This window comes from Pezoporus flaviventris, unplaced genomic scaffold (assembly GCF_033815535.1).
Source record: "Pezoporus flaviventris isolate CSIRO_AGI_PZ_B2104156 unplaced genomic scaffold, CSIRO_AGI_Pfla_v1 ptg000386l, whole genome shotgun sequence".
In the NCBI taxonomy this organism is placed as follows: Eukaryota; Metazoa; Chordata; class Aves; order Psittaciformes; family Psittacidae; genus Pezoporus; species Pezoporus flaviventris.
In genome coordinates, this window is record NW_026892933.1 from 72,913 (window position 1) to 87,050 (window position 14,138).

Below are 14,138 nucleotides of genomic sequence, written 5' to 3' on the forward strand. Positions count from 1 at the left end.
GGTGTCAGCGTGGTCAGTGATACGGACAATGACGTCATCAAAGGCATCGGCACGGCCAATGACGTCAACTGTAAGACCAGTGCGGTCAATGACATCACCAATGACGTCAATGTTGTCGATGACATCCTCAATGACACATCATCAATGGCGTCAGTGTGGTCGATGACGTCATCAACGGCATCAACATGGTCAATGACATCATCAACAGCACCACCAGTGGCACCAGCACAGTCAATGACATCATCAATGGCAGCAACAGAGCCAATGACGTCACCAACGCGTCAACACGGGCGGTGGCATCATCAACAGCTTCCATGCAGCCAGTAGCATTCCCAATGACATCATCAACAGGACCAGCGCAGCCAATGACATCACACCAGAGGCAACGTGACCGCCAGCCTTGCCAACAATGTCACTGATGACATCATCAGTGACATCACCAACAGCACCAGCAGGGCCAACAGCCCCACCAGTGACACCAGCGTGGCCAATGACGTCACCTTGGCGTGGTCGTGACGTCACGCTCCCCTGGCAGTGATGTCATGGGCCGGGTGTGATCTCATTGGCTACTCCCCACCTCCATGCAGAGGAATAAAACCTGAACACCCAGTGCACTGTGGGTAATGGGGGGGGTCAGACCCTCTGCATTGCCCCCAGGGTGCTGTGGGGTGCTATGGGGTGATATGGTGTGCCATGGGGCGCTATGGTGTGCTATGGGGTGATATGGGGAGCAATGTGGGGTTTAGGGGGGTGCTGGGGGGTACAGGGCTGGGGAATGAGGAGTATTTGGGGGTGCAGGGGAGTGCAAAAGGGGATCTGGGGTTATTTGGGGGTATTTGAGGTGTTTTGGGGTCATTTGGGTGTGTTTGGGGGTATTGGGTGTGTTTGGGGGGTATTTGGGTGTGTTTGGATTATTTGGGGTTATTTGGGATATTTGAGGTGTTTTGGGGATATTTGGGGCGTATTTTGGGGGTACTTGGGGTATTTCGGGTGTTTTGGGGTTATTTGGGTCTATTTGCGGGTATTTGGGGTTGTTTGGGGGTATTTGAGGTGCTTTGAGGGTTGTTGGGGTCCTGGCGCCCCCGTCATTGACCACGCCCCCTCCCACCCAGGCCACGCCCCTCAACTCTCTGCAAGCCACGCCCCCTGCGGGCGGGGCCAATCAGGCACAAGGGCGGGAAGGGCAAAGGCGGGAAGGGGGCGCAGAGGGGGGGGTCCTGCCCCAACGCTGCCCCCCCCACCCCCCCGCTCCGGGCGTTGGACGGGTCCGGAGGGGGCGGGGCCAGGCGGGAGGGGGCGGGGCCAGGGGAGGGGCGGGGCTGGCTCCGGGGCCGGTGTCCCAGTGACCGGCGGCAGCTGCGGGATGCGGTGGGGAGCGTGAGAGGTGAGCGGCGGGACCCGCAGCGGCGCCCCATAGAGCCCCATAGCGACCCATAGCTACCCCAATACACCCCATAGAGCTCCACAGCATCCCACAGCATCCCAATGATACCCAATAGCACCCCAATGACATCCCATAGCATCCCAGAAAGCTCCATAGCATCCCACAGCATCCCAATGATACCCAATAGCACCCCAATGACATCCCATAGCATCCCAGAAAGCTCCATAGCATCCCAGTGATACCCAATAGCATCCCAATGACATCTCATAGCACCCCATAGTGCCCCAATAGCCCCCCAAAGACACTCCATAGCACCTCAATGACACCCCATAGCACCCCAATGATACCCAGTGGCACTCCATAGCATCCCAATGACACCCCACAGCCCCCCCAGTAATGTCCAATAGCACCCCAATGACACTCCACAGCATCCCAATGATACCCAATAACACCCCATAGCACTCCAATGACACCCCATAGCACTCCATAGCACCACAATGATACCCAATAGCATCCCACAGCATCCCAATGGCACCGAATAGCCCCCCAACACCCCCCAATAACCCCCCCGCATACACCCGAACACACCCCCTTACACACCCTGGCCCCCTGCAATGCACCCCAATAGCCCTCAGGACCCCATCACCCCCTCCCATCACAGCCCAGCACCCTCTGACAGCCCCACCATCCCCTATAGCCCCCAACACCCCCAATAGCCCCCAACAACTCCCCTATAACCCCCAATGCTCCCCATTGCCCCCATTCATTCCCCATCGCACCCGGGGGGGGCGCGGGCGGTGGGACCCGGCCCCAAGGACCCGGCCCCGGCCCCGGCCCCGCAGCGGCCCCGCAGCCGCCGCCCCGGCCCCTGCATTTGTATTCAGCGAGCGGCGGCGGCGGCGGCTGCGGCAGGGCGGGGGGGGCGGGCGGGGACGGGCGGGGGCAAAGGGGGCAATGGGAGCAATGGGGGCCATGGGGGGTAATGGGGGGCAATGGGGGACAAAGGGGGTAATGGGGAGATAATGAGGTAATGGGGCAATGGGGGGGAAGGGGGTAATGGGGGGCAATAGGGGGTAATGGGGGGCAATGGGGGACAAAGGGGGTAATGGGGAGATAATGAGGTAATGGGGCAATGGGGGGGAAGGGGGTAATGGGGGGCAATAGGGGGTAATGGGGGGCAATGGGGGACAAAGGGGGTAATGGGGAGATAATGAGGTAATGGGGCAATGGGGGGAAGGGGTAATGGGGGGCAATGGGGGACAAAGGGGGTAATGGGGAGATAATGAGGTAATGGGGCAATGGGGGGGAAGGGGGTAATGGGGGGCAATAGGGGGTAATGGGGGCAATGGGGGACAAAGGGGGTAATGGGGGTACTGGGGAGATAATGGGGTAATGGGGGCAATGGGGCAATGGGGGGTAATGGGGGATAATGGAGGTAATGGGGGTAATGGGCAATGGTGACAATGTGGGTAAGGGGGTAATGGGGGAAATGGGGGGTAATGGGGTAACGGAGATAATGGGGGGTAATGGGGGATAATGAGGGTAATGGGTTGTAATGGGGGTAAGGGGGTAATGGGGGGCAATGGAGGTAATGAGGGTAATGGGGTAATGGAGGTAATGGGGGATAATGAGGGTAATGGGGGGCAATGGGGGGTAATGAGGGTAATGGGGAGTAATGGGGGCAATGGGAACCCAATGGATGAACTGGGGGGCAATGGGGGGGAAGGTGAGTCCTGACCCTCCCCTTCTCCCCCTTTCCTAGGTGCAACCCCGACCCCCTCCCCAGACCCCCTGTTTCTGCCCCCCCCAGTCCTTGTCCCTGTCCCTGTGTCCCCAGCACCCCCCCTGCCCCCCCCCCGTCCCCCCCCAATTACCTCCCAGACCTTTGTCGTCCCCCCCCTCCCCCCCAAGGCCGAGATGTGGCTGAATCCCCCAGGACCGAGCTTGGAATGGGTAGGATGGGGGGGGACATTGGGAACATGGTGGGGAGGGAATAGGATGTTGGGTATGGGATATAGGGTATGAGATAGGGGGTATGGGATATGGGGTATGGGACATGGGATATGGGATATGGGGTATGGGATATGGGGCATGGGGTATGGGGTATGTGGTATGGGGTATGGGGTATGGGATATGGGGTATGGGGTATGGGATATGGGGTATGGGGTATGGGGTATGGGATATGGGATATGGGATACAGGGTATGGGGTATGGGGTATGGGATATGGGGCATGGGGTATGGGGTATATGGTATGGGATATGGGGTATGGGATATGGGGTATGGGGTATGGGATATGGGGTATGGGGTATGGGATATGGGGTATGGGATATGGGGTGTGGGGTATGGGACATGGGGTATGGGGTATGGGATATGGGATAGTATGGGATATGGGGTATGTAATATGGGGTGCGGGCTATAGGATATGGGCTATAGGACATGGGATATATGGGCTATGTGCTGTGGGCTGTGGGGTCTCAGTGGTTGACGCTGGGGTCCCGGCTGCCCCCGGCGGTCGCTGCCCCCCCCATCCCCTCCCCGCTCCCCCCCAGCTCCCCCCACCATGAGCCCCGTGCCCAGGATGTTTTTCACCTTGGCCCTGGCCTGCGCCAGCCCCTTCCTGGCGCCCGAGGCCCCGCGGCGGGCGCTGAACGTGGCCGTGGTGCTGAGCGGTTCCTCCTACGGCGCCGCGGGGCCGCGCCTGGCACCGGGGCCGCTGCCGGGCTCCGCCTTCGAGGTGAACCCCATCGGGGTGGTGCTGAACGGCACCGACCCCCGGAGCCTCATCCTGCGCCTCTGCGACCTCCTCTCCTCCCTGCCCGTCCATGGCGTGGTCTTCGAGGACGATGCCAGCTCCGAGGCCCTGGCCCAGATCCTCGACTTCGTCTCGGCGCAGACGGCGGTGCCCATCGTGGCCATCAACGGCGGCTCCGCCATCGTCCTCACGCCCAAGGTGAGAGCTGGGGGGGGGCATAGGGGTGGTTGGGGGGCATTGCGGGCTTCTAGACATGTTTGGGATGGGTTTAGATGTGCTTAGGGATGCATTGGATGGATCTAGAGGTGGTCGGGATGAGATGGGTGCTTCTAGGTGGGGTTGGGTGCACCTAGATGGGTTGGGTGCACCTAGATGGGGTTTGGATGGACCTAGAGGTGGCTGGGATGAGATTCGTGCTTCTAGAGGTGGTTGGATGCTTCCAGATGGGTTTGGGTGCCTCTAGATGGGATTGGGATTGATCTCGAGGTGGTTGGGATGAGATGGATGCTTCTAGAGGTGGTTGGACGCTTCTAGATGGGGTTGGGTGCTCCTAGATGGGGTTGGTTGCTTCTAGATGGGGTTGGGATAGATCTAGAGGTGGTTAGTGACATGTTGAATGGATCTAGAGGTGGTTGGGATGAGATGGGTGCTTCTAGATGGGGTTGTGTGCTCTTAGATATGGTTGGGTGATTCTAGATGGGGTTGGGATGGATCTAGAGGTGCTTGGGGTGAGATGGGTGCTTCTAGATATGGTTTGGTGAATCTAGATTGGATTGGGATGGATCTAGAGGTGGTTGGGGGCTGTTGGATGGATCTGGAGGTGGTTGGGATGAGATGGGTGCTTCTAGAGGTGGTTGGATGCCCGTAGATGGGGTTGGGATGGACCTAGAGGTGCTTAGGGACACGTTGGATGGATTTGGGCGGGGTTAGGATGAGTCTTGTGCTCCTAGAGGAGTTTGGGATGACGCTAGAAGTGGTTGGGTGCTATTGGCTTGGGGATGCTCAAGGTGATGGGATGGGGGGGAGCTGGTCAGCAACAGAGGGGTGGATGGGGACAGGGAAGCCCAAGTGGCCACAAGCGCATCTGGGGCCACCCAAGTGCTTCCCAACCCTATCATCCCCAACCCTACCACGTTCAGACCCCCTTGACCACCCCAACCCAAGTGTCCTAACCATGCCCAGAAGTCCCCAATGGTCCCCAACCCCATCGAGGCTCATCCCAACCATACCCAGAGGTCCCCAATGGTCCCCAACCCCATCGAGGCTCATCCCAACCATGCCCAGAGGTCCCCAATGGTCCCCAACCCCATTGAGACTCATCTCAACCATACCCAGAGGTATCCAATGGTCCTCAACCCCATCGAGGCTCATCTCAACCCCATCCAGAGACCCCCCAAATGCCCCCACCCCCATCGAGGCTCATCTCAACCCCATCCAGAGCTCCCCAATGCCCTCCTTCCCTTTCCCCACGCAGGAGAAGGGCTCCACGTTCCTGCAGCTGGGCTCCTCCACGGAGCAGCAGCTCCGGGTGATCCTGGAGGTGCTGGAGGAGTATGATTGGACGTCCTTCGCCGTCCTCACCACCCTGCTGCCGGGCCACGAGGACGTCGTGGACTACGTGGAGGTCCTGACCGATGGCAGCTTCATTGGCTGGGAGCACCGCGGCGTCCTCACGCTCAACCTCACTGGGGACCCCGATGGCTCCCGGCTGCGGCGCCAGCTCCGTGACGTCACCGCGCAGATCCGGCTCCTCTACTGCTCCCGCGACGAGGCCGAGGCCATTTTCCGTGCCGCCCACGATGTGGGCTTGACCGGCCCCGGTTACATCTGGTTCCTGGTGGGCACCAACCTGGCCGGGAGCAGCCGGCTCCCAGAGCACGTCCCCGCGGGGCTCTTCGCGGTGCTGTCGGCGGGGTGGAGGGACGAGCTCCAGCACCGGCTCCGCAACGGCGTCGCCATCGTGGCCAAGGGGGCCGAGGCGCTGCTGCGGGACTACGGCTTCCTCCCCGAGTTCAACAGCGACTGCCGGGCGCCCAACGTCACCCACACCAATGAGAACCTGCACCGGTGAGCACCAGGCACCAGCGCAGCCAAGGGCACCCAATGGGGTCCAACCCAACCACACCTGGACCCACTCAACCATACCCAACCCAACCATCCTCAACCATGCCTAGGGGCACCCAATAGACACCAACCCAGCCACATCTGGACCCACTCGACCATCCCCAACCCAACTGTCCCCAACCACTTCTAGGGGCACCCAACGGACCCCAACCCAATCACATCTGGACCAACTCAACCATCCCCAACCCAACTGTCCCCAACCATATCTATGGGCACCCAGTGGTCCCCAGCCATTGTCTATGAGCACCCAATGGTCCCCAACCATTGTCTAGGGGCACCCAACTGTCCTCAACCCCAAATGTACCCAAGGTCATCCCAACCACATCTATGAGCACCCAATGGTCTCCAACCATTGTCTAAGGGCACCCAAGACCCACTTGACCATCCCCAACCCTTAGGATCGGCAATGGTGGTGCCGTGCTGCCATTGGCATCGTCACCTCTGCAGGTACTTCATGAACATCACGTGGGGACAGAAGGACTTCTCCTTTAACGAGGATGGGTACCTGGTGAACCCCTCCCTGGTCGTCATCTCCCTCACCAAGGAGCGGAGCTGGGAGGTGGTGAGTGCCCCATGGCGCCGGCGCCGTCACCATCACCATCGCCATCACCCCCATGTCCCGTCTCCCACATCCCGATGCTGTCCCCACGTCCCTGTACCCAGGTGGGCAGCTGGGAGCACCAAATCCTCCGCATGAAGTACCCGGTGTGGTCCCGCTACGGGAAGTTCCTCCAACCGGTCGATGGAGACCAGCACCTGATGGTGGCCACCCTGGAGGAGCGTCCCTTCGTCATCGTGGAGAGCATCGACCCCTCCACCGGCACCTGCATCCGTGACTCTGTGCCCTGCCGCAAGCAGCTCAACCGCACTTCCAGGTGGGTGCCCCCTACTTTGGGTTCCCCATCGTTCCTCCTCCCCCCAAGTGTCCCCCCTGTTGCAGCCCCCATCTCCCCACAGCCCCACCATGGAGCTCTTCGAGAAGAAGTGCTGCAAAGGCTTCTGCATTGACATCCTCAAGCGCTTGGCGCGCACCGTCGGCTTCACCTACGACCTCTACCTGGTCACCAATGGCAAACATGGCAAGAAGATCGACGGGGTGTGGAATGGAATGGTGGGAGAGGTGGGGACAACACCACAGCACCCCATGGATGGATGGGAGGGGATCTGAGGAGGTTGGCAGGGGAAGAAGACTTGGGGGGTGTCAAGGGGTCCTGTAGCCGCATCCCTCGCCGCAGGTGTTCTATGGGCGCGCGGACATGGCCATCGGCTCCTTGACCATCAACGAGGAGCGTTCCGAGATCATCGACTTCTCCGTGCCCTTCGTGGAGACCGGGATCAGCGTCATGGTGTCCCGGAGCAACGGCACCGTGTCCCCCTCCGCCTTCCTGGGTAGGGCCCGGCCGGTGTCACAGCGATGGCGCTGGCGACGCCGTGACGGTGACGACACCGCGACGGTGACACCGACGTCTCCCTTCCCCCCCACAGAGCCCTACAGCCCAGCCGTGTGGGTCATGATGTTTGTCATGTGCCTCACCGTGGTGGCCGTCACTGTCTTCATCTTCGAGTACTTCAGCCCTGTGGGCTACAACCGGAGCTTGGCCACAGGACAACGTGAGCTGGTGGCACCAAGAGAGGGGGGATGCGATGGGAGATGTGGGTCCGCATTGTCTCCATTGCCCCCATTATTCCCATTGCACCCTTTGCCCCCATTGTCCCCATAGGTGCTGGCGGCTCCACCTTCACCATCGGCAAATCCATTTGGCTTCTTTGGGCTTTGGTCTTCAACAACTCGGTGCCGGTGGAGAACCCCAAGGGCACCACCAGTAAGATCATGGTGCTGGTCTGGGCCTTCTTCGCCGTCATCTTCCTCGCCAGCTACACCGCGAACCTGGCGGCCTTCATGATCCAGGAGGAGTATGTGGACACTGTGTCTGGCCTCAGCGACCGCAAGGTGCCACCATGGGGGTGCCGATGGGGGCCGGGTCTGGGCTCCGTGGGGTGCCAATGGGTACCGATGGGTGTCGATGGGTGTTGATGGGTGCCAATGGGTGATGATGGGTGCCGATGGGTGCCGATGGGTGTTGATGGGTACTGATGGGTACCGATGGGTACCAATGGGTGTTGATGGGTGCCCATGGGTGCCGATGGGTGCTGATGAGTGCCATGGGGGATCAGTTCCAGCGCCCGCAGGAGCAGTACCCGCCGCTGCGCTTCGGGACGGTGCCGAACGGGAGCACGGAGAAGAACATCCGGAGCAATTACCCAGCCATGCACAGCTACATGGTGCGCTTCAACCAGCGCGGCGTGGAGGACGCCCTGCAGCACCTCAAGACAGGGTGCGGCCAAAGGGGGGGCCAAAAGGGGAGGGGCCCCAAAGGGGCTGGGCTTGAAGGAAAGGGAGGGGCTGTGGGTGGAGCTTGGGGTGTGGGTGGGGCTTGGGGTGAAGGGAGGGGCTTGGGGTGAGGGGAGGGGCTTAAGGGTTCAGGTGAGCCTGTGGGCTGGGCTTACTGATATATATAGGCGGTGGGCGGGGCTTATTGATACATACCTGGATGTGGGTGGAGCTTACTGAGACATATATGGCTGTGGGTATGGCTTATTGGTCTGTATATGATTGTGAGCATAGGTTATTAATCCATATATGGTTGTGGGCGTGGCTGATCGATCCATATATGGCAGTGGGCGGGGTTTATCGCTCCCTATATGGCTGTAGGAAGCTGGACGCGTTCATCTACGACGCGGCGGTGCTCAACTACATGGCGCGCAAGGAGGAGGGCTGCAAGCTCGTCACCATCGGCTCGGGCAAGGTCTTTGCCTCCACTGGCTACGGCATCGCCCTGCAGCGCGGCTCCCGCTGGAAGCGCCCCGTTGACCTGGCGCTGCTGCAGCTCCTGGGCGATGGTACCGGGGGCACAGGGGTGGGGGAGAGCTGCTGGGGTGACCCCAATGCCCCATAGATCATCCCAGTGCCCCATAGATGGCCCTCAACCCCCATAGATCATCCCAACGCCCCACAGATGGCTCAAACCCTACTGGGGTGACCCCAACCCCCCATGCATCATGCCAGGGCCCCATGGGTGGCTGCAAACCCAGTGGGGTGACCCATAAACCCCCTTAGATCATCCCAATCATCCTGAGATGAAACCAAACCCCCATACATCACCCCAACACCCCATAAATCATCCCAAACCAACCAAGGTGACCCCAAATGCCCATATCATCCCAATGCCCCATAAATGGCTCCAAACCCATGGAGATGACCCCTAAACCCCCTATATTGACTCCAAACCCCCCATAGATCATCCCAACCCCCCAGAGATCATCCCAGCGCCCCATAGACGCCTCCAAACCCACTGGGGTGACCCCTAAACTCCTCTAGAACATCCCAAACCCACACAGATGTCTTCAAACACACTGTGGAGACCCATAAGCACCCCATGCACAGATGACACCAAACCCATGGAAATGACCTCTACACCCCCTATATTGACCCCAAACCCCATGGTGATGCTCTCCCTCCCCCCAGACGAGATCGAGATGCTGGAGCGGCTGTGGCTGTCGGGGATCTGCCACCAGGAGAAGCTGGAGGTGATGAGCAGCAAACTGGACATCGACAACATGGCCGGGGTGTTCTACATGCTCCTGGTGGCCATGGGGCTCAGCCTCCTCGTCTTCGCCGCCGAGCACCTGGTGCACCGCGAGCTGCGGCACCGCCGGCACCCGGCCCCACGCCCACGGGCGCTGCTGGCGCTCAGCAGGGTAGGGCCAGCGTGGGGACAGGGGGAGGTGGGATGGGTAAGGGACATGGGATATGGAGTATGGGATATGGGATATGGGATATGGGGTATGGGATATGGGGTATGGGATATGGGGTATGGGGTGTGGGTTATCGGGTATGGGATATGGGGTATGGGATATGGGGTATGGGATATGGGGTATGGGATATGGGGCATGGCATATGGGGTATGGGATATGGGGATAAGGGGTATGGGGTATGGGTTATCAGGTATGGGATATGGGGTATGGGATATGGGGTATGGGGTGTGGGTTATCGGGTATGGGATATGGGGTATGGGATATGGGGTATGGGATATGAGGTATGGGATATGGGGTATGGGATATGGGGTATGGGATATGGGGCATGGCATATGGGGTATGGGATATGGGGATAAGGGGTATGGGGTATGGGTTATCGGGTATGGGATATGGGGTATGGGATATGGGGTATGGGATATGGGGTGTGGGTTATCGGGTATGGGATATGGGGTATGGGATATGGGGTATGGGATATGAGGTATGGGATATAGGGTATGGGATATGGGGATAAGGGATATGGGGTATGGGATACAGTGTATGGGATATGGGGAGAAGGGATATGAGGAATGGGGTATGGGATACGGGGTATGGGCTATGGGGTGTGGAATATGAGATGTGGGGTACGGGATACGGGGTATGGGATATGGGGTATAGGCTATGGGATGTGGAATACGGGCACCCCCCCACCAGTACCACCCTCCCCCCCCAGGGCATGTACAGCTGCTGCAGCCCCGAGGACTCGTCCCCCTCCTCCCCCCACCCCCTCCCCCCTCCCCCACTTCCCACCCCCCTCCCCCCTCCCCGCGACCGCCGCCCCCCCCGCACTCCCCCCCTCGCCGGGGCCCGCCCCCTACCCCTGCCCCGCCCCCCGCCGCCTTCCATCGTTTCTACGGCCCCATCGAGCCGCAGGGGCTGAGCCGGGGAGGGGGCGGCGGCGGGGGGGTGGGGGTCGGGCCCTGCCCGCGCTCCCCCCCCGGCCCTCCCCCCCGGAGCCCGGCCCCTCCCCCTGGTCCCGCCGCGCGCTGCGGGGGCTCTACGAGGTGGGGGGGGGAGGGGCAGGACACGACCCCTCTCCCCCAGACCCCCCCCTCTTCCCTTACTCCCGTTTGTTCTACGAGGACGAGAGGAGCCCCCCCGCCCCCACCCCGCGAACGCCTCCCCGCCGCGGCCCCCCCCGCGGGTTGGGGGTGGGGGGAGGCGGGGGCGACCCCGAGGCGCAGCCGCTGCTCCGCGCCCCCCCCGCCACCCCCCGCGCCCACCTCTGCCGGGGGCACCCCTCCCCCTTCGCCGCCGCCCCCCACCCGTTCTACCACGACCTCTCCGACTCCGAGTCCGAGCCCCCCTCCCCTCCCCCCCCGGCCAGCGCCGCGCCCCCTCCCCCCACCACCCCGCCCTCTTTACCCCACCCCCCCCTTCCTCCGCGCTCCCCCCTCCCCCCTGCTGGTGCACCCCCCCCCACCACTGCTGCACCCTCCCCCGGGCCGCGAGCGGGGGGGGCACCACCTCCCCCCCCGCCGGGGCGCTGCTGGTCCGCAGAGAAGCTGGGGGGGGGCGGGGGGTGGGGATGGGGGGGGTGGGGGCAGGGGGGGCTGGGGCAGCCTCGAGCTCCTGGGGACACCCCCGCACGCCTTCCCCCACCCCTCCCATCACCACCACCCCCCTCCGCCCCTCCCCCGCTGCCGGAGCTGCTCGGCCGAGAGGCTCCGGGACTGGGAGGGGGGGCCCTGGGGACACCCCCCTCCCCCCGCCCTGTACCCGGCTTGGCCCGGGGGGGGCGGAGGCGCTCATTGGGGCGGGGGGGGCGGGTTCTGGGGGTTCCCTCCCCCCCCCACCTCCCGCCCTTTCCCCGCCCCATCCCCCACCCTGCGGCCGCCGCCGCCCCCCCCCGCCTCGCGCAGCCTCGAGGACCTGAGCGCGTGGGGGGGGGGCGGGGGGGTTCTGGGGGGGGCTGGGGGGGCAGGGCTGGGCTCGGCCCCTGTCCCCCTGTCCCCCTCCCCTCCCCCCCGCGGGCAGCACCGCGGGTGGGGGGGGGGGGGGAGGGGGAGGGGCACGCCGTGGGGGGGAGGGGCCGCTGGGCGCTCGCAGAGGCTCCGCCCACTTCTCCCAGCCTCGAGTCCGAGGTGTGAGCGGGGTCAGAGGTCAAGGTCAGGTCACAATGGCACCTGAGGTGATAACGAGGCTGAGGCTGGTCCCCATAGCAACAACGAGGATGGGGATGGTTCCCATGGCAACAACAAAGATGGGGATGGTTCCCATGGCAACAACGAGGCTGGGGATGGTTCCCATGGCAACAACGAGGCTGGGGATGGTTCCCATGGCAACAACGAGGCTGGGGATGGTTCCTATGGCAACAAGGATGGGGATGGTCCCCACGGCGACAAGGATGAGGATGGTCCCCATGGGGATGAAGGTGACAACACGGTGACAGCAGCACCCAAGGGATGCCTCTGAGGATGAGGATGGTCCCAGTGGCACCCATGGGGTACAATAGGGACAAGGTTGGGTCCCTGTGGCTGTCACCACCGGGTGACACCATCAAGGACAAGGATGAGGTGACAAGGACAAGAACGTGGCACTGCAAGGAGGAGGAGGAGGAGGAGACCCACCAGGACACACGGTTTGTCCCCAGAGTGCCACCACGGACGTGAATTGGGTCACCCCAACGCCATGGGTGACACCGTGTCCCTATGGGTGACTCCATGTCCCTATAGGTGACACCGTGTCCCTATGGGTGACGCCACCACCTGTCCCAACAGGTGACACCATGTCCCCATGGGTGACACTATCCATATGGGTGACACTGTCTCTATGGGTGGCACTATATCCATATGGATGACATCACATCCCCATGGGTGACATTGTCTCTATGGGTGACACCGTTCCTATGGGTGACACTATATCCCTATGGGTGACACTGTCTGTATAGGTGACACCATGTCCCTATGGGTGACACCACCGCCACGGAGGACACACCCGGTCCCCGAGGGTGACACTGTGACCCCCTCCCAAAAACCCCTGATGTGACCCCCATATCCACGGGGGAGGTCACACAGTGTTGGGGACACCCTCGTGTGTGCCCCCCCAGCGTCGTGGGGGATGGGCAGGGGCCCACCCCCATCACCCCCCCCTTGTGCTGCTGCCCCCCATAACTTGGGGGGTGGTGAAAGAAACCGTGACTGTGACCCCCCCATTGTCTTTGTGACCCCCCCCTTGTCCCTGTCCTCGTCACTCCCCACACGCTCCTCTGTCCCCCAAGTCCCGCTCCCCCTTGTCACCCCCTGTCCCCCTCTATGTCCCCATCACCCCATTGTCACCCCCCCAAGTTCCCCCTTGCACCATGGCTCACCCCTGACCTCCCCTCCCCCCTTGTATCCCCTCCCCCCAATAAAGCAGCTTTTCTATTCCTGCCCCCAAACAGCACCTCAATTTGGGGGGGAGGGGTCACCTGGGAGAGGGAGGGGACACTTGGGGAATGGGGAGGGGTCACTTTCCCCCCTTGCCCCCCTCCCATTTTGAGGCCATTTTCTCTCTTTTTGGTCACTTTTATTCTTGCAGCTCCAAGATCCCGCGTGAAAAAATAGCTCTGAGCCCCTCCCCCACCCCCCCCCGCCCCCCCCCGTTTGGCACCACCCCTCCCCCCCTTCCTGAGTCAAACCCCCCAAACGGGGGCACCCCCCCCAAACAACCCCAAGAGATAACGGGGGGGAGGGGTGGGGATTGCACGAACCCCGGGTGGGGGAGGGGTAATTAATTATTAATGAGGTTAATAAATAGTAATTGGGGGGGAGGAGCTTGTTCCAGCACAGCCCGGGGGGAAGGGAGGGGCTGGAGACCCCCCCAAAAGCACAAGGCAAAGGGGGGGCCCCCCAAACATGCAGCGAATTAAGGGGGGGGGAGGGGCGGGGGGGAGCGATTTGTCCTCATTAGCATCTCATTTGCATAGGAGTCATTGCATAAAGCTCCCACCGCCATTGGGGGGGGGGGGGGGGGGGGAGAAGGGCCCCCGATGGGGGAGGTTGTCCGGGTGGGTGAGGGGTCCCCCGCATGTCTGCTTGTCCCCC

The 14,138-nt window shown here is 61.9% G+C and overlaps 1 protein-coding gene across 1 annotated transcript; it reads left to right on the top strand.

The window, feature by feature from the left end:
• Positions 1 to 3,296: 3,296 nt before the first annotated feature.
• Positions 3,297 to 12,528, top strand: LOC133263636 (glutamate receptor ionotropic, NMDA 2D-like). The gene is given in 16 exon segments (XM_061443482.1): positions 3,297 to 3,337; positions 3,935 to 4,335; positions 5,612 to 6,204; positions 6,709 to 6,823; positions 6,925 to 7,136; positions 7,219 to 7,381; positions 7,497 to 7,650; positions 7,747 to 7,872; positions 7,983 to 8,212; positions 8,437 to 8,597; positions 8,975 to 9,162; positions 9,788 to 10,020; positions 10,787 to 10,829; positions 10,832 to 10,845; positions 11,196 to 11,407; positions 12,276 to 12,528. Coding segments are annotated over 16 exon segments (3,102 nt in total). The 5' UTR covers positions 3,297 to 3,333.
• The last annotated feature ends 1,610 nt before the right edge of the window (positions 12,529 to 14,138 follow it).